The sequence below is a fragment of the Panthera pardus genome, unplaced genomic scaffold (assembly GCF_024362965.1).
Source record: "Panthera pardus isolate Hobbes unplaced genomic scaffold, ASM2436296v1 HiC_scaffold_17, whole genome shotgun sequence".
NCBI classification, from domain to species: Eukaryota; Metazoa; Chordata; class Mammalia; order Carnivora; family Felidae; genus Panthera; species Panthera pardus.
The window spans coordinates 135,566,901-135,587,073 of NW_026526732.1; the positions used below are offsets into that span (position 1 = coordinate 135,566,901).

Here is a 20,173-nt window from a genome sequence, read left to right on the forward strand (position 1 = left end):
TATTTAATAATCTGAAATACCATGATTTATATTATGTCAATATGTAATGAAAATACATGAGGTGTCTGTGTGCAGCAAAGTCATAGAAAATGCTAATATTTGAGTTTTGTTTTGTTTTGTTTTTTTAATTTTTTTTTAAGATTTATTTATTTCTGAGACAGAGAGAGACAGAGCATGAGCAGGGGAGGAGCAGAGAGAGAGGGAGACACAGAATCTGAAACAGGCTCCAGGCTCTGAGCTGTCAGCCCAGAGCCCGATGCAGGGCTCAAACTCACGGACCGCGAGATCATGACCTGAGCCGAAGTCAGACGCCCAACCGACTGAGCCACCCAAGCACCCCTAATATTTGAGTTTTATTACCCAACTCATAATTGAAAGAAATGCTAAATATCAGTATTAGTAAAGATTGTTTTGTTGTTGTTTTTTTCCACCAGAGAAGTTTACATATATTCTAATTTCTATGCAGTCATGGGAATGCTTAGTTTGGAAAGGACGTTAGTAATTATGTCTCAGGGGTTCTAAACCAAGATGGGCTTCACAACAATTTAGTGAATACTGAAGAAATAGAAATTCCTGGGACCTAGCCGTGACTTATTGAATTAGAATCTCTGAAGCCAAAGCCACGTACATTTTCTATAAATCCCAAAGGTGATTCTGTTGCACAGCCAATTAAGGAATTCATTGAACTCTTAGTATTTCCAAGGAATTTCTCCAAGAATTTCTGATATATATTCCCTTTTCCACTCTAAACTTTCGTGGACCTGGTATTTTGAAAGATTTATCTCAGTGTATGAGTTAAGTAGTCATTAATTCCTTCCTCCTATAAAAAAAGTATTTAAGATATAATTTGCATACAATAACATTCATACTTTTTCATGTATCGGATAATCATACATCCACAACAACTATCAAGATATGGAAACAATTATATCACCCTAAAATTTTATACAGGTAAAATTCGTAGACAGTCCTTCCCTCTCTCTTCCCTCTGGTAGACAGTCCCTGCCAACAACTGATGTGCTTTCTATCCTAATTGTGTCCTTTCCAGATTGTCCTACAAATGATTCATACAGGCCTTTGATCTGGCCTTCTTATATTTATCATAATGGATTTGGGGTTCATGCATGGTGTTTGTGCAAAAGTAGTTGATTCCCTTCTATTTCTAAGTAATACTTATTTCTGATATTGATGCACCAAGTTTGTTTATCCATTCACCAGTTAAAGGACGTTTGGATAGTCCCCATAATTTCTGGCAATTATGAATCAAGCTGCTATAAATACTTACAGATTGTATATGAATGTAAGTTTTGTTTCACTTGAGTGAAATCCAGGATTGGGGTTGCTGGGTCATATGGTAAGTGTATATTTAACCACGTAAGAAACTGCCAATTGCTTTCCAAAGTGGCTGTACCATTTTGCATTCACACACACACACACACACACACACACACGCATACACACACCAAACATGTTCATAACAAAATGAGGAGGGATACTTATGAGAATCACAGTCCTTATCTCTGAAATTGATCACATGGTCATAGCTGGTGTTTATTACTAACCACTTGCATTACCCACTGTGTATTTCCTCAGCTGGTCACGATTCTTGGAATACAGAGGAGAAATGAGGGTAAACATCGCTGAGAGCATTGCTGAGAGCATTATTTAAAATGGAGGGTGTTGAGGAAGTGCGTGTCTTCTGTCTCAAATTCTCAGAATTGTTGCGAACTCAGCTAAAATTCAGTTAACAGGTGAGGACTCTAGAGAAGTTAAGCAATCTGACTGAGATCCCAGAGCTTGACGGGTTAGAACGCCTTCCAATCCAGGCAGAATTTCAAGGCTATAGGAGCATTAGCCAGGGGCTTAGGGCAAGTCACACAACCTCTCAGAATTTCAGTTTGTGGTGTCACAGGGGGACAGTAAGACCTACTCTGCAGGTGGGTCATGGAGATTAGATATAATACATGCTTAGTACAGAATCCACATTCCAACAGAGCCCTCAGTGTCTTCTTCCTATTGCTTTCATTTACTATACACAGTCTGTTCTTTCTAGTGTCTCAATGAGACTAACCATGAACGAGGGACTCTGCAAGGACACTGGGAGGCCGTAGCAGCAGTAAAGGACCCTGAGAACACTTACCAGTTTGGTCCGGGTCTGTGAAGCTGATGGAAGACGGAAACTAGACCGGACGTGTTTATGGACTGAACAATGGGGGACCCTCAATTGACCCCTACAGAGCATTGTTCCTGGACCCCTTTGGGATTCTCAGGAGAAAACTGAGCTCACTCCTATAGAAACATAATAGCCATCACACCGACCTGTTAGAGTGCCAATGCCAGCATTAGGCTGCACATCTCATCTCACCCTCACTGCACAGCCCCAAGAAGTACGGATTATTTTGCCTATTTCATAGAGGAGGACATAAACCTAAATCTACTTGACTCCTAAGCCTATGATCTTAAAATATTGTCCTTTTTAGAAAAGATTTTTTAGAAAAAAAAAAAAAGGGGGGGGGGAGGGATCAATTCAATACGCTGTAAGCAAAAGAGGAAATATTATTATGAAAGTAGTTTTCCACACATTTCCTGAGTAAGGAACCAGAACTGGAAACTAGAAAGCTGTGCATGTGCGTTCTCAGTGAACCCCGTCCCCACCCTCATCCCCCCCACACCCCCCACCCGCCATCTTTTCCCTCAGTCTTTTCTTTCTCTCCGTGGAGCACCTCCCAACACTTCCTCAGCCCTGTGTAGAATTAGCCACTCCACAGTTCTGAGGTTATAGGCTACTGGCCCATCCTCTCATGAAGATTTCTTTTCCAGTTAGCAGGAGAAGAATCTTTTATTTATTTACATATTTATGTATGTATGTATGTATGTATGTATGACCCAGGTGTGAAATCTGAGGGGTGTGAAATCTGAGCTGGGCCACAGAAATTCTTGAGTCCAGCCCACTCGTATATGGGAGTCTTGTATACCCCCACAGTGTACTCACCTGTCTCAGTGTGGACACCTCCAGGACAGCCACTTTAATTGTGGGCGTCCTGGCTGTTAAAATATCCTCTTTTACACTGTTCTTACCTCCATTAAGTCTCCTTCATGGGGCCTACCAAGGCTGAGGGGCAGGCCTGGGAGGTGGCCTCAGCCCCATGGTTCGTCCCACCCCAGCCCCTGGGCCACAAGCTCCGGTCATCAGTGTTCCTCTGAAATAGGCGAGACTACCACCCTCCAGCTCCAACCTCTGGGCAAGATTTCCCTACTGGTTTTCAGCCCAGCACACGGTGGCTGGTGCTGAGGGGGACATATTGCTCCAGAAGAAGACCCATTGTGGGTTGCTCAGGGGCAGAGGCAATGTTGAGGCAGGGGGTGGTAATGGAGACTCCTCTGCTCCTGAGGATTCTCAGGGAGGCAGGGACCCCAGAAAGGCCCAGTCAAGAGGGGAGGCACAGAGCCCGACCCCGACCATGGCCCAGCTCAGTCACAGTCTCTGAAGGCGGTCTTTCTGAGGGCCTAGCCAGTGCTGTGGGTGGAGGGGAAATTGTGGACAGGGGGTTCTTTGAGGGGGGTGAGGGCTTTGAGATGGAGGGGGTTTAGTGAGAGGAATGAGGGTTCAATGAGGGAGGGGGTTCATTCGTGAAGGGTCCATCAGTGGTGGGATGGGGGTGACTGGTGAGAAGACTGGGTTTCGGGATGAGTGATGACAGAAAACTACAGGCATTTTTTTTCCCAACTTGGGGGAGTGGGGGTGGGGGAGGGGGCTCTGTTGCAGCCTGGGCCTTTTTCCATCCTACCCCCATGACCTCCACCTACAATCCTCTGTGTGTGTTGTGTCTTGAAGTGGAGGGAAGTGTGAATGAGAGAGAGAGAGAGAGAGACAAGATGGGCTCTGTGCAGACATCAAGGGCAGTGGGGGGAGGGGGGGGCAGGTGGGGTGGTGTCAGGACAGAGTCAGAGACACTGCTCCACCCAGAGCTTAGTCTCATACTCCAGAACCAGCTGGCCCAGAGCCTCCATTTTGACCCTCCTGGGAGAAGAATCCTATTGGACCAGCTTGAGTCAGGTGCCTTCCGAAGTTCATACTGGTTGAGGACCAACAGGATCAAGGGGAGCAGGAGCCACCTTGGTGCATTGCTGAGCAAGGAGAAAGGGGACTGATGCTCAGGACGGATATAGACACTGGATAGCGTACCCTCCACAGCTATGCTGCTTTCCTATAAGACGTTCAAGCATTTGTTCATTTCATGTAATTCAAACCGAGCACGGCCTGTATTAACACAAACATGAATTGAGGAAGGCGTAATGAAGACGTTAGATGCTTAAAGACACTGAGTTAGGCAGAGAAGCTAGTAAATCTAGAACGTACAGTAGCCAATTGGAGCGCCTCAGGCCATCTGCCCGGTGGAGGCTGTAAATATTTTCTGGTTTCTCCTGCAGTGCTGTCAGGAGGAAAAAAAAAAAGGGGGGGGGGGGGGCAAGCCACCTACGGAATTTTAAACATTCTAGCAGTCGCATATTTTCTTTTTTTCTTTTCAGTTTTTATTTATTTTTGAGAGAGAAAGAGAACACGCACGGGGTGGGGAGAGAAGGAAGGGGGGGGGTGGTGGGAGAGGATCCCAAGCAGGCTGTGTGCTGTCAGCACGGAGCCGGATGCAGGGCTCCAACTGAACTCACATGCCATGAGATCATGACCTGAGGCCCGAGACAAAATCAAGAGTCAGACGTTTAACGGACTGAGTCACCCAGGCACCCCACTGGCAGCCACGTGTTTCAAAAAGTGGATGGAAAAAGAGAAAATTCACGTTAGTAATACGTTTTATTTAACTCAATATCTAACATAGTATCATTTCACCATGTAATCAAGAACATTAATGAGCTGTTTTACATTTTTTCTAAGTATTCAAAATCTGATATATATTTTACAGTTAGAGCAGATCTCAATTTGGATGCAATATTTTCATTGGAAATACCTGATCTGTGTTCAGATTCCCTAAAATACACATTGCACAAGTAGAGCTGTATTCACATGGTCCACTATCCTTGCTACCTCTCATTTCTTATGTGGGATGAAATGAATTCTTGTTGGGGTTTCCGGTTATCGCTCACTGAGTTGGTCCATCACCCACACCGTTTTTCTTATGTGAAAGTGATCACTGATCAATGACCATGCTGAGATTGTGAGCCCCTACTCTGCAAAGAAACAAACAAAACAAAAAAAACTGGAAACTGGGAGCTACATTTGTTCACCTCCTTGCTTGGTTTACGTGGTAACAAATACCTTTTTTTTTTTCATAGATTAACTGAACTGAGTAGGTTGGAAATTATTGGGATTGTATTGTTACTTTTTTTTTTTCATTGAAACAATCCAGTTTCCTTAGGGAGAGCTCTTTGTTTGCCCCCTATAATTCAATAATTGCATATAGTGGGTCACGGGGTGCTGACAGTGCAAAGGACCCGTGGCCAAACACAAGCAGCTAACACTTGTCCCTTTCTGGCAATACTTGTGGACAGCTTGGATCAGCAAGGAGGCAACAGCTCCTGTAGGGAACACCCAGCAAAGCTTTGGGTTGAATGACAGGTCATGAGCTGCCGGTAGAAGGCCGGTCTACAGAATGGTCTTACAGAATGGTCTCTAGAATCATGTAAAGACAGCACAGATCTAACCACTCCTAGTCTGGTGCCAGGGAAAGCTCTTTCCGCAGTAAACATGGGTGCCAGAGCCACCAACGCTGTCCTCACATTCTCCTCTCCTTGGGATGGCTCAGCCTGGTGGGGCCTCGGATTTTTTTAACCTTTTTCTTATTAGTTTTTTGATTCGAGGAGGGAAGAGACAGCTCCAGCTCCCTTTTCTTGGCATCCCAGTCTTCGTCCCTCTGGTCCAGAGGCAGCCCCTTCTGCCTGGCAGTGCGGCGATGGTCCTGGCACTCGGGCTCGGCCCTGTAGAGGGGCAAGATGGCGGCTCTCAGTACCCGGATGGGAGAGCCTGTGTGGGCAAGATGGCGGCTCTCAGTACCCGGATGGGACAGCCTGTGTGGGCAAGATGGCGGCTCTCAGTACCCGGATGGGACAGCCTGTGTGGGCAAGATGGCGGCTCTCAGTACCCGGATGGGAGACCCTGGGCTGGCATCAGCGTGGGCGTCTCTTCCAGCCCTCTGCACACAACCTGGCCACCTCAGGAGTCCCGGAGGGAAAGAAGGGGGCCAAGCTCCAGCATCGCCAAGTGTACGCTTTGGGACCTCGGACACTAAAGAAGCTACTGAGGTGGAGAAAAATGGCATGCCCAGAATGGGAAGTTCATAGAAGGATGGGCGCTTAGCGTGTAGACGACACTGCTAATGCTGAAGGACTCACATTCACAGAGCCACCAGCATATTACTAGGATGCTGTTTTCCTTCGTTTCTTTTTCCATTGTATTTTTTCCTTAATTATAAAACCATGTACATTTGTTGTATAAGATTTTATTTTTTTATTAAAAATTTTTTTTAAATGTTTACTTATTTTTGAAAGAGTGAGAGTGCAAGTGTGAGAGGAACAGATGGAGAGGGAAACGCAGAATCCGAAGCAGGCTCCGGGCTCAGCTGTCAGCACAGAGCCCCACGCAGGGCTTCAACCCACGAATTGAGAGCATGACCTGAGCCAAAGTTGGTGCTTAACCATCTGAGCCGCTCAGGCACCCTTGTTGTATAAGAATTTAAAATATGGAAACATTTAAAAAAGAAAAGTAGTCATAATCACATATGTATTATTTGTATATAGAAGGATTTGTGAAAAGAATACTTACACGATATATAGATAGGTGGTAGATATGGAACACTAGAAGAGGTAAGAGAGGAATGGGTAAATAGATCATCATACACACATGGACAAAGAAAAGCAGACAACAGTATCGTTTGAAGTAGTTCAAGTACAAAGTTTTACAAAAAGCACAGTTCAATCTTTATTCAATTTTTATCTCTTTAGATAGCAAACCTGCTTGTCCCCTTAACAACAAGAAGTGACCGCTCCGTATTTAGACCACATAACATCATTCCTCTGCCCTGCTCTTTTTGGGCTTTGCCACCTTCTATCCCATAGTAGCACTATTTATGTCAACAAGTATCTCCCCTCTCACACAGGGAACTTGACATCCAACACTGTATCTGATTTATCTTTAAATCCTTTGTGGTATCGAGTTCAAAGCAATGGGCATGGTAGGTAGGGCTCCAAAATATTTGTTGAATGCACGGCTTAGAGGAAGCCGAACCAAAAGTTGAATTATTTCACTAGGACCCCTAGGATATTCAGCAAGTTGTCAAATACTGTCTAGGCTTTTTCTGAAATTCTCTTATATCCTTTCTTTTCGTCATCCTAGCCCAGGAGAGCACCTACTTGCAACATGAGGCATTAAGAAATTCCATGGGGCGCCTGGGTGGCGCAGTCGGTTAAGCGTCCGACTTCAGCCAGGTCACGATCTCACGGTCCGTGAGTTCGAGCCCCGCATCAGGCTCTGGGCTGATGGCTCAGAGCCTGGAGCCTGTTTCCGATTCTGTGTCTCCCTCTCTCTCTGTCCCTCCCCCGTTCATGCTCTGTCTCTCTCTGTCCCAAAAATAAATAAACGTTGAAAAAAATTTAAAAAAAAAAAAAAAAAAAAGAAATTCCTCAGTGACCTCCCTACTTATGGTCTGAGTGCCTCCAATCCTAGCTGCATACCACCCCTGCTGTCTCTTCCCCTACAGAAGGGACTTTGCTAGAGCATCTGTTTCCTCTCCTCAATGCCTAGATGAGTTCACACTCATCTGCTCGCCCATCCCATAATGGTCACCCACCCACCCAACCTTATTCTCCACTTCTCTCTAGCATGAGTGGTGTACTTAGCCAGGCCACTCATCCTTTCACTCCCCCTCCACTCCCTCACACGTATGCACAACCCCTGCACACTTCCGACTTGGTGCCCTTCTCTCCAAATCAAGAATCTTTCTCCCTCCTGCATTAGTCAGGCCTTAGCTATCTTTCAAGGTCCAGATTAATTTCCTCTTAACCAGGATTCCTTCTCTCTAACCCCTTTCAACTGTCAAAAGGGAAGTTCCACATGGAAGATGATGATACCTAAACATGACTTACACGTGACGTGGCTGATCGTTGTTGTTTTCGTCGGCTCAGCCCTGCAGGCCCACTTTTCCTGGTAATAGCACCCCACCCCCACCCCCACTATTTGGAGGAACCACCCATCTTCCACTTCAGTTATGCTGGGCTCATGTATCATGCTTATCCACCCACGGGTCACTAGGAAGGGGATGAGATTATGCAGAGAGGTTCAGCAGAGGACAGCCAAGGATAAGATGCTGAGGAATTTCAGCATCTAAAAGGCAAGCGAGAATCAGAGCCCAAGAGAATCATAAGAAGAAATGATCAGATAGGTGCAAGGAGAAATGGAAGACAGTAGCATCAGAGAGGATAAAAAGTTATCCAAGGAGACATGCCAAAAGAGAAGGGCAGTCAAATACCAAATTAAGGGAGATGAGAACTGATAAGAGGTCACTCATTTAGCAACAAGGACCTCCCCGGATGAGCACTGATTAAGACAACAGTGGGGAAGAAGCGCAAAGGTGGGTGAGGAAGGAGAGACGATTACACAGAGTAACATTCAAGTAGCATAGAAATGCAGGAAGAGAAAAGAAACAGCAGACAGTTAGAAGGACCTCTAATCGTTTGTGTGCTTGTTCCGTAAGATCTATTTGAACAGGTTCAAAGGCCAATGAGGACTGAAGGGAAGGAGTAGAAAAAAAGCCAAAAATACAGAAGAGAGGGCAAAAGATGCAACAGAGAGTATGGGAACGATGGCCCTGTAGGAGGTACAAAGATTTGGATCAGGGCCTATATGGAGAGGTAACACTTCTCCCAGAAGGACAGACAGGAAGGTAAGAAGGAACGGATGTGGTGTAGATACCACATGTAGGTGTAGGAGGTTGAAATACATATGCTCTTGGCTTCAATCTTCTCTATGAAGGGGAAAGCCTACTGTCTGAGGAACAGGTGGAGGTACGATGGGGACGTGAGTCATCAATGAAGGAGCAGGACAAGAAGGGATAGTCCAACTGTTCTGAGGGCTCAGCTAAAGACAGGAATCCCAGAATTTCTGATGGTACCTGTGTACGTCGTTGTGGGCTTTTCTCCACCAGGACAGGCACAGGAGTGGCGAAGACAGACACTGACTCAAGGGTGGGAATGCTGGGTCATATGGTACAGAAGGACAAACGGTTGGAAACTTAAGAATCATGGGAACAGAGTGGAAGAAGCAGTGTATCATGGCGTCCAGATGGCAGATAGATGGAAGATCGTGGAACCTTCAGGCAGACGACGGATCGGGAGGGAAAGAAGAAGCTGAATGTGAAGAGGTCTTGATGCATTCAAATCCCTGTGTGGTGATCCAGCAACTGGCAGAACGAAGAGAGGGAACCATGCCCACATAGTGATATGTTAAGAGTTTTTAAAAGTTCAGAGAACAATGCTGCAGATGCTGAGGTCCCCAATGGATGACGCTCACTGAATGTAGGGGATGATGCAGGATTGGGGAGAAGAGTCTTCGAGTCAGGACTCAAGGTTCTGTCTCTTTAACCTCCAAATCACCTCAATGATGATATTTATTTATTTATTTATTTATTTATTTATTTATTTTTGAAATAGAGAAAGAGAGACAGAGCACGTGCATGTGTACACGTGGCAGAGGGCAGAGAGAAAAGGAAAGAGAGAATCCCAAGCAGGCTCTGTGCTCAACACGGAGCCCAACACGGGGCTTGACCCCACAACCCTGGGATCATGACCTGAGCCAAAATCAAGAGCCAGGGGTTTCACAGACTGAACCACCCAGGCACTGCTTGAGTATTTTTTACTGTGGAGCACCTTCTTAAGAGAAGGTCTCTTTGGTTACTTCTACAGATATCCAACCTCATTGTAAGCAACTATTTTACTTTACAGATGGTAACTTTATCTTCAAGTTCTTAGAAGCTGATTTCACGGTCATCCCCCCTCCCCACCAGGAACTGCCCTGCCCTGGAGTCAGATTTGCTACGGATCTCATTTTGGTTTTCAGGCAATGCCACCGTCATTCTGTTACTTTACTGCCTCGTGTACGAACTACTGATTAACCCAACCGGATCATAAATTCCTAAATTTTATTTCCATGCCTCCCGAAGCTGTAACCGTCACGTGCATCACTGACACTTCATTCCATTTGAATGTGTGGGTGAGAGAAAAGATTAGCGAATGCTAGAAAAGTCCTTATGTTAGGTGAGTGTGAGAATAGAAGATTCATAGGCGAACAGCAATTTTAAAAGGTAGAAGGGACCTTACAGCTGATAGCCTAATTCACCAGGTTCATTTTTAATACGAAAACTGAGCCAGCAAGGTGGCTTAACTTGCCCAAGGTCACATAGCTAGTATGAATACCTTTCAAGAATCTGCAGGGGCTGCATGAATCTTGTCCCACATCCCATTGGCAAACTTGGTGTCTCACCTCTCTTATCTGAGATAATTTTTGTATAATCTAAAATAGTAATTATAGGGGCGCCTGGGTGGCGCAGTCGGTTAAGCGTCCGACTTCAGCCAGGTCACGATCTCGCGGTCCGTGAGTTTGAGCCCCGCGTCAGGCTCTGGGCTGATGGCTCGGAGCCTGGAGCCTGTTTCTGATTCTGTGTCTCCCTCTCTCTCTGCCCCTTCCCCGTTCATGCTCTGTCTCTCTCTGTCCCAAAAATAAATAAAAAACGTTGAAAAAAAAAATTAAAAAAAAAATAGTAATTATAACAATGAGATGTTGTTAACATTGTTATAAATATGTATCATTAAAATAACTATAATTTTGGTATAATACAAAAACAATAGATTTCACATAATCTGCAGCAATGTCGCTTCCACCTAAACTAGTCATTTCTGTGAAAAGTTAATAAAAACAACTCAGACAACTGTTATCTGAATTTGCTCATTCCCTTGGATGGGCCCGAGACCACTGAGTTGGCAGATATCTTGATCACAGGCTCCTGTTTCTCTGCCACTTCTCTAGCTGGAAATAAAGGAAACTTACTTCTCCAGAAACGCCACACAGGCGGTCTGCCCATAGATCTGTGCGATCCTCTTCGGTGTGTCTCCAAAGAAGTCGGGGGCGTCGATGGCCGCATGCAATGCATGGAGAATTTTGAGCACATTCACGTGGCCTGACTCAGCTGCAAAATGAGCTGGGGTCCAGCCCACATCAGTCACCAGGCAGGGCCTGGCTCCATATTCTATAAGGAGCTGCATCACCTCCACATGCCCTTAGATGTAACGGGAAGAAACGGGAAGAGGTTAAGATTAAAATGTCTCTGCCCCTGCGGAGGCCAGAACTAGCCTAGGTTGTCCAAAAGAAGGGAAGACATTTGCTGGGAAGCCCCTCCTCACCCTCCCTCTCCTTCCCCCGCCCCTTCTTACCAGGGACGCAGTGGCCCACTTCACCCCATGAACCTTGCTCCTACCAGAGGCCTGGGCCCTCCAACTATTCCCTCTACTCCCTCCCTCCAGGGCATTCCCTTCCCCCCAATCCCTTCCTAGGAATCTTGCTTTCCCTCCTAAGGCGCTGTACTCATGCCTGTAGGGCACTGGTCAGGCTCACTCAGCTTTTGTCAGTCTCAATGGTGATTGAAAAGCAAACATTTTGCAACAACAGGGATGGGCCTTGAGGGCATTACGCTGAGTGGAAATAAGCCAGAGAAAAAGAAGTACCTTAGGATCTCACTTGTACGGGGAATCTACAACAACAACAGCAACAGAAACCTCACACACACACAAACACACCAATATCACTGGTTCAGTGAACAAACTGGTGGTTGCCAGAGGTGGGGGGTAAGGGGTGGGAGAAACGAGTGAAGACCGGCAAAAGGTACGAACATTAGTTATAAAATAAGTAAGTCCCGACGATGCAATGTACCACAGGGTGACTATAGTTAACAAGACTGTGTTGCAGATTTGAAAGCTGCCAAGAGAGTAGATCTTAAAACTTACCAGAAGAAAGCTTTTTGGTAACTACAAATGGGGACAGATTTTAACTTCAGTTACTGTGGTGCTCATTTCGCAACACATAAAAAAATTTAGTCATTGTGTTGTTGTACCTCTGAAACTGATATAATGCTGTATATTAATTACACCTCGATAAAAAATATTTTAAGTCCCACCGACTTTATAGTTAGCACCAGTTAAGAGCCCAGGCTTTTGGGGACGACAGATGTGGGCTCATACCTGCCAGTAAATAACAGCTGCTAACTATGGCATCCCAGACGAGAATCGAAGGTGTGAAGCTCAGGTTTCCTCATTTGTAAATTAAAAATATTATCACCTCCCTCAGTGAGTTCTTGTGAAGTACAAATGAAACCACAGGCATAATGTATACAGCACCGTGCCCAGCATAAAGCAAATGTTCACTAAAAGGTGCTTCATTATAGCCACCATCACCTTGGACTTAAGTTTCTGCAAAATTCTACCAACTGATTTCTCTGCATCCAGTCTTGCTTCCTGCCAATCCATTCTCCATATAGAAGTCAAAACAAAATTTTAAAAAGCAAACAGAACACTCTCTTACTTGACATCCTTCCATGGTGTTCCATTGCTGAAGGCCTTGATAGGCCCATTGGCTGCTTTTGCTACTATTCTCCTTGAATTCTGTAACCGAGCCATGTGAGGCATGGGGGTTATAGCAATGAACAAGGCAGAGTCCCCGTCCGACCTCGGCAATGATGTTCCCTTTCTTGTTGGAGGTCAAGAGGGCAGAAGACTAATATCAATTGAGAGCAAATTATGGGCTGGGCACTGTACATGCATTATCTTAGTGAATCCTCACCACAAGATTCCAAGGTAGCATCAGTTTCCATTATGTAGATAACTCACTTAAGGCCCAGAGACATTAAATAATTTGCTAAAGGTGCTACAACCAGTAAGTGGTGGTGCCAGGGTTGAAATGTTCCATTTGGCTCTCAAGAAATGTTCTTTCTACTACCCCCACACAGACTGGTCACTTCACAAATGGTGGGCTCCAAAAGAGGGATTCTACCCAGGCACTGCCCACTCACCTTTGATTGCAGCCCAGTGAAGTGGAGTTCGGTCATTCCAGTCCACATCCTTGTAGTTTGGGTCACAGAGACCTTTCTTCAAAATCTTTTTCACTAAACTGTAATCCCCAACAGCCACAGCTTGGTGGAGCTTTGTCATGTCTGACATTTTGGTCGATTCCATGACTGAAATAATGGTGGGGGGGGGGGGAACATGCCCCTTAGGAAGTTCTCTACAGCTCTTTATTTTCAGTAAGTGATTCCACGGGATTCTTTACCATTTACTTTCTTTCTCAGCTCACAAATTTGCATGTGTGTGCGCTGCTGAGGGTGTATTTGGATCTCAGCCACCATGGTTAGTACATGCCAGTCCCTTACCTAAAAATCTATCGACTCTCCCCTCTGCCTCCAGACATACAGGCTGAATTCATGGGCTGGCATTTTCTATTTGGCCTCAAACCACTTTCCAGTGCTATCTCCAGTTCCCGTTCCAAAGTGCTGGTAGTGCGATTCTGAATTAGTTGTGGGATTCTGCGCCTTGGCTTTCTCATCTATAACCCGGAGACAACTTGCCAGAGTTGTTGTGAGGGTACAATGACAATCCGTGTGAAAAGTTTACTGACTGAATGCAGAGAAGGGACTCCAGAGAAAGTTAATACTGTTGGCACACCAATTCAGATGGACTAGATGTAAACATGCAAACAACACGGCTACAAGTTATCTACAACATTAACGCAGAAACCGACAGTTCTCAAACTACAGTCTACCGATGCTTAGGAATCTCTAGGACTCTTTCAGGGGATGCATGCAGTCAAAACTATTTTCATTATAATATGAAAATGCCATTGGCCTTGTTCACTGTGCCGACATTTGCCCTGAGGGTTGAAAAGCAATGAGGTACAAAGCTGCTGTTGCCTCAGCATGAAGCAAGGCAGTGGCATCACACACGGAGAGCCAAAAACAAAAGAAAAGGGGGGCACCTGGGTGGCTCAGTCGGTTAAGCGTCCGACTTCAGCTCAGGTCATGATCTCACAGTTCGTGAGTTCGAGCCCCGCGCCGGGCTCTGTGCTGACAGCTCGGAGGCTGGAGCTTCTTCAGCTTCTGTGTCTCCCTCTTTCTCTGCCCTTCCCCTGTTCATGCTCTGTCTCTGTCTCAAAAATAAATAAATATTAAAAAAAAAAAAAACCGAAAAGGTAGTTTCAACCAAGAAACTAAAGTAGTAAGAACTATGCATGTTGACCCTTAATTGCATGACTTCACAAAACTTATTTTAAAAGATTCTGTAACGAAATGTGTCAACATTTGGGAAGTCTGCATAACTCCGTGAACTGATGTCTTCCAAATGACAAGTGGATGATGTCACAAAATCATGCATGGGTAAAGAGACCCATTCAAGATAGACCTGTGGATTTTAGTGAGACAGAGGACAAAAAATACACTGAGGTTGTTTCAGATTCCAAGTCACTAAAAAACACAACCATGTGTCAGTTTGGGCACAGTATCAGAGAATATCTGCAGTTATCTGAAAAGGCTACAAAATACTCTTCCCTTTCCGAATTCCCTTTTCCAATATATGTGGAACGAGATTTTCTTTCAATATTTCAGCCAAAACAACAAACTGAATACAGAAGATCTAAGAACCCCCCTATCTTCTATTAAGCCACATATTATAGGGATTCAACTACATAAACACATACATACATACATACATAAACAATGTTACTCTTCTCATTTCTTTTGCTTTAGAAAATGTAATTATTTTTCATAAAAATATTTTTATGTTATGGTATATTATTGCAATGTATATTGCATTAATGCAATGTATATAAATGCCTGCATTTTAATTTCTAATAAGGCAAATTTATTATTTAAAGGTAAAGGTATTTAAAGGTAAAGGAGTCCTGAGACCAACAAGTTTGGGAATTACAGATATAAACAAAATAAGGGATTGGGATAGAAATTTTTTAAATGTTTACTTATTTTTGAGAGTGAGAGAGAGGCAAACTGCAAGCGGGGAAGGGGCAGAGAGAGAGGGAGACACAGAATCCGAAGCAGGCTCCAGGCTCTGAGCTGTCAGCACAGAGCCTGACGCGGGGCTCAAACCCACAAACTGTGAGATCATGACTTGAGCCGAAGTCGGACGCTTAGCCAACTGGGCCACCCAGGCGCCCCAGGGGTTGGGATAGAATTAAAGAATGAGGAGAGAGCCACTTGCGGTGGGGCCAGCGAGAATGTCTCTTTGATCCCAACATTTCAGTTGAGATCTCAAGAAGAATTTGGAGTCAGCCAGACACATTGTGGCCCAGCAGCAGCAGCAGCAGCACCTAGGAATTTATTAGAAATGTGAATTATTGAGCCTCATATCAGACCTCCTGATGTAGACGGAAATATGAGGACAGCCCTAGAGGGGGAGAGAAGTGCGTAACATAATTAACATGCAATGTCCTAAGTGTTATAATGGCAGTGATTTTTCTGGGGACAGAAGGAAAGGACATTTCCCCAGGCTAGGAAGTGAAAGGGACTTTTTTCCAAAAGTGACCTAAGCCAACTCCCCAAAGGATGAGTAAGAGTCTTCTCGGGCATGGCCATAGTGGAAGATCCAGCCCAGGCAACAGCGCATCAGGAGTGGGGAGGGAGGCACATTCTGCAAAGAGCAAGTGGCTCTAACTGACGTACAGACCAAGGATCCACAAATGTTTCCTATAAAGGGCTGGATAGGAGACTTCTTAGCCTTTATAGGCCAAGAGGCAAAACTCAAGGCGATTATTTAACGTTACCTAACTATTATGCAACAAGAGAAAACCTCTTGCCAGAGGCGGGCCATCCTGGGAGGGGAATGATTGGTGGTGGTGGGTGAGCGTCCTTTGTGCCACGCTCATCTGGAGACATTCTCAGGGCCAAGAGCAACCAGCCCGGGGAGGAGGGGTCTGGCTGAAAGGATGGTCACTTGCCCTTTACTCCAGTGATGCCCAGATCCCAGCATGCCCTCTCTCCTCTCCAACAGCCCAATCAGTTCAAGTTGACAGCTGGTGGGAGGCAAGGTAACTTGGCTGGACCATTCCTATTGCTCACTGCCTACAGCAGAGTCCTCAAAGTATAGGCGCTGACCAGCAGGGCCCTGGGCAGGGACTAGGCACAGCCGTGAGCTCAGCAGACAAGTGCTAAGAGCAGACTAGAGAGCAGTTAGCTCTCCAAAGCTCACCGTGCTTGCCCCCCGAGAGCCACCCTCATAAGTGGTGACCACATGCCTGGAAAAATGGAGTGAGCCACACTTGGCCCGTAGACCGTAGTTTACCAACCTCTGGTCCATAGAAAGCATCTGGGATCTTGTTAAAATGCAGATTCTGATTCAGTAGGTCTAGGAGGAGACCTGAGACCCTGCATCTGTAACAAGTCAACACGACAACTACCAGTTCATAGACCGCACTGAGTAGCAATGTCTCTGGCTACAAGGCAGGGGAGAGACCTGAAGTAAGGGAGAAGCAGTAGGGATGCGGCTGTTGTTCCTCACTGAAGGACTACGTGAAAATTACTGGTGAGTTTTAAAAAATAGATGCCCAGGGGCGCCTGGGTAGCTCCGTCGGTTAAGCGTCCGACTTCGGCTCAGGTCACGATCTCGCAGTCCGTGAGTTCGAGCCCTGCATCGGGCTCTGTGCTGACAGCTCAGAGCCTGGAGCCTGTTTCAGATTCTGTGTCTCCCTCTCTCTCTGACCCTCCCCTGTTCATGCTCTGTCTCTCTCTGTCTCAAAACTAAATAAACGTTAAAAAAAAAAAAATTAAAAAAAAAAAAATAGATGCCTGGGCCTCGGCCTGAAGTGCTTCAGAGTCACTAGATGTGTCGGACAAGGACATGCCTTTTTGCAGGAAGTGAGCGCTCAGTATATATTAGGTAAGAGAAGATGGCATGGGATGTGTTTCCTCTTTTTGGCTTGTTTGTTTTAGTAAGAAAACCCTTACACCGGAGGATTTGATCGATGATAAATCAAATCGTGAACAAGTACTGGAGGCTTTCCGACCTGCAGGTGTCACAAAAAACAAACCATTTTTAGAATCAGTTGTCTGGAAGCCTCTGCTTACATTTCACACCAACCTTTAACCAGGTTTGGGCTTAAGTCAACTCCATTGGGGTCACGTTTGTGTTCATACCAAGGAAATTCCACAACTTCCCACAGAGAAGTTGCAATTCAAGTAGAAGTTTCCAATGAGTAGCTACATTTATTTGCAGAGAAATTGATGAAGTGATCCTAAAACTTCATATGGAAATACAAAGGACTCAGAATAGGCCAAACAATCTTGCAAAAGACCACAGTAGGAGGACTCAAACTTCCAGATTTCTAAACTTACTATAAAGATACAGTAACCAAAAAACTGTGATACAAAGTACATTGTGTGGCATAAAAATAGATACAGAGAGAGAAAAGGGACAGAATTGGGAGTCCAGAAATAAACGCTTACATTATGGTCATTGGCTTTCAGCAAAGGTGCCAGGAAAATCGTAGTCTTTCCAAATGGTGCTGACACAGTTGGGTATTCACATACTCAAGAATTAAGTTAATCCTTTCCCTCATGCCACACACAAAACTTAAAATGAATTGCAGACTTATAGAAGACCTAAAACTAAAACATTTAGAAGAAAACATGGGAGCAAATCTTCATTACTTTGGGTTAGACAATGAAACGGTTCATAGACAGGACGGCAAAAGCACAAGAAACAAAAGAAAACAAACAGATAAATTGAATTTTACCAAAATTAAAAACTTTTTTTCTACAAACAATACCTTAGGAAAAGTATAAAAGCAAATATGGGAGAAAATATTTGAAAATTATATATCTGATAAGAGATTTGTATCCAGAATACATACAGAACTCTTACAATTCAACAATAAAAAACAAAAAGCTCCATTAACAATCGTCAAGGAGTATAAACAGAAGTTTCTCCAAAAGAATAGGCACACGAAGATATGCACAAAATAATAAGCACCTGAAAAAAATGCTCAACATCATTAGTCACGGAGGAAATGCAAATGAAAACCATACTGAAGCACCACTCACACCCTCTAGAATAACTGTAATCAAAAAAACAGACAATGTCAAGTGTCACTGAGGATGTGGGGAAATTGAACCCCTCACAGATGTGGTAGGGATATAAAATGGGGCAGCTGCTTTGGAAAACAGTTTGGCAGTGCTTCAAAAAGTTAAACATAGACTTATCATATGACCTGTAACTCCACACTTAGCTATTTACCTACAGAAATGAAAATACATATCCACCCAAAAACTTGTTACACACATGTTGTTACAGCAGCATTATTCATAATAGCCAAGAGTGGAAACAACCCAAATGTCCCTTAGTAGGTGAATGCATGAATAAAATGTGGGAGTTCATACGATGTAACATTATTTGACAAAGAAAAGGAATAAAGTACTGACACCTGATACAACACGAATGGACCTTGAAAACATGCTAAATGAAAGAAGCCAGGCGCAAGAGACCACACATTGTAAGATTCCAATTATGTGAAGTGTCCAGGATAGGCAAATCCACAGAGATAGAGAGTGGATTATTGATTGCCTGAACTGGGAGGAGGCGGGGGTAGGAAGTGACTACTAATGGGGATAGGATTTCTTTGCGGGGGGGGGGGGGGGGGGGGGGGAGGTGATGAAACGTTCTAAAATTAGGCAGGGGCAAGTGAGGCTTTCATAACTTTGAATATATTAAAAACCACTGAATTATGTACTATAAATAAATGAATTTTATGGTATGTGAATTATAGCTCAATAAAGCCGTTTAAAAACAATAAATGAGGGGGCGCCTGGGTGGCTCAGTCGGTTAAGCCTCCGACTTCAGTTCAGATCATGATCTCACGGTTTGTGGGTTTGAGCCCCGCGTCGGGCTCTGTGTTGACAACTCAGAGCCTGGAGTCTGCTTCCGATTCTGTGTCGCCCTCTCTCTGCCCCTCCCCCCCCAAAAATAAATAAGCATTAAAATTTTTAAAAAATAAATGATACTGCTAGAGGCTTTCTTTAAAAAAAAAAAAATTGTAGAAAACGTCCAATTCACTAGCCTGCAACTGACTACTGAAATTTAGCAAACTTTCCTTCACATGAATCTTCATAAATTTCATGAAGTGCACCTGAATTTCTGTCTTTCTGGTACAGGCGCCCAAATGTAAAGAAGTAGCCAGTAAATATAAGTTCTAATAATATGAATGATCCATAATAGGTGTAAAAAGCTGAAGGCAGGAGTAATATAAAAATACTTACTCTCTTGCTTGAGATCTGAGGCACCCAGCACAGGCAGGCGTCTTAGGGGCCAGAGGTTTGTTTTGTTCACACCATGGAAACTGGCCCCTCCTTCGTCAGTAAAGCCTGTCAATCAAGGTAGGCCTCCGGGAGGAGGTGCTTGCTGGAGGAAAGGGGACTGCCCCTTTGCTTCCACTGAAGCTGGTCAGCGGTCCTGGCCTGCTTCTGTAGTCTGAGTGTGGTCCTTGACAGCTTCTCTTCAAGTAGCATTTCATCCAAATGCATGAAAATGGAAAAACAGATTGCCAGTCCACAGGGCACTGTGAAGGAAACACGCTGCCCGGTGACCACCGCGGGGTGTCGTAGATGACATGCACCCCGCACTCTCAGAACCAGCTTGAGATCTTGTGCAAGACCCTTAAATTTGCTGAAACTCAATTCTCACCAATAAAAGGAAGTTTTAACACTTTTCTCATACGGCAACAAAAGATGCGTAGCTGAAATAATTGATAAAGCACCTGCTAACAGGGTGGAGGAAGGAGAAAGCCTTCAGTCAATTTCTCATGGCCTCCTTGTTTTTGATCCCTTACTCTAGCATCTCCTATCTTTATGGTGATGCTGGTCTTCCTGTCTCCCTTTTCTCTCTCTCTCCCTCCCTCCTTTCCTTCCTTCCTTCCTTTCTTCTTCCTCCCCCTCTTTATCTCTCTCCCCCTCCCTCTCTTTCTCTTCCCCCCTCTTTCATTCTTTTTTTTTTCTTTCTCCTATCATTTCTCTGCTACCTTTCTTCCCACATGTGTTTACTGAATGCCTTATATACTGTACTAGGCTCTGTGGAGAACAAGACTCGTGTTCCTTTCTTCTTCGAGCTGAGAGTCCAAAGTAAAAGA

At 44.6% G+C, this 20,173-nt stretch overlaps 1 protein-coding gene across 3 annotated transcripts; it reads right to left on the bottom strand.

Moving 5' to 3' along the window:
* Window positions 1-4,791: 4,791 nt before the first annotated feature.
* On the bottom strand, window positions 4,792-19,365 carry ANKRD66 (ankyrin repeat domain 66). 3 transcript variants are annotated; one of them, XM_019457345.2, is made up of 4 exons: window positions 19,308-19,365; window positions 13,065-13,229; window positions 11,051-11,279; window positions 4,792-5,931 (listed from the first exon to the last, which is right to left on the bottom strand). In XM_019457345.2, the coding sequence occupies exons 2-4, from the start codon at window positions 13,225-13,227 to the stop codon at window positions 5,730-5,732; spliced, it is 594 nt and encodes a 197-aa protein (XP_019312890.1). In that variant the 5' UTR covers window positions 13,228-13,229; window positions 19,308-19,365; the 3' UTR covers window positions 4,792-5,729. The 3 variants fall into 3 exon arrangements, with proteins under 3 accessions (XP_019312890.1, XP_053760929.1, XP_053760930.1); XM_053904954.1 differs by lacking the exon at window positions 19,308-19,365 and adding an exon at window positions 16,343-16,500; XM_053904955.1 differs by lacking the exons at window positions 4,792-5,931; window positions 19,308-19,365 and adding exons at window positions 5,946-6,065; window positions 16,343-16,526.
* Between the last annotated feature and the right edge of the window lie 808 nt (window positions 19,366-20,173).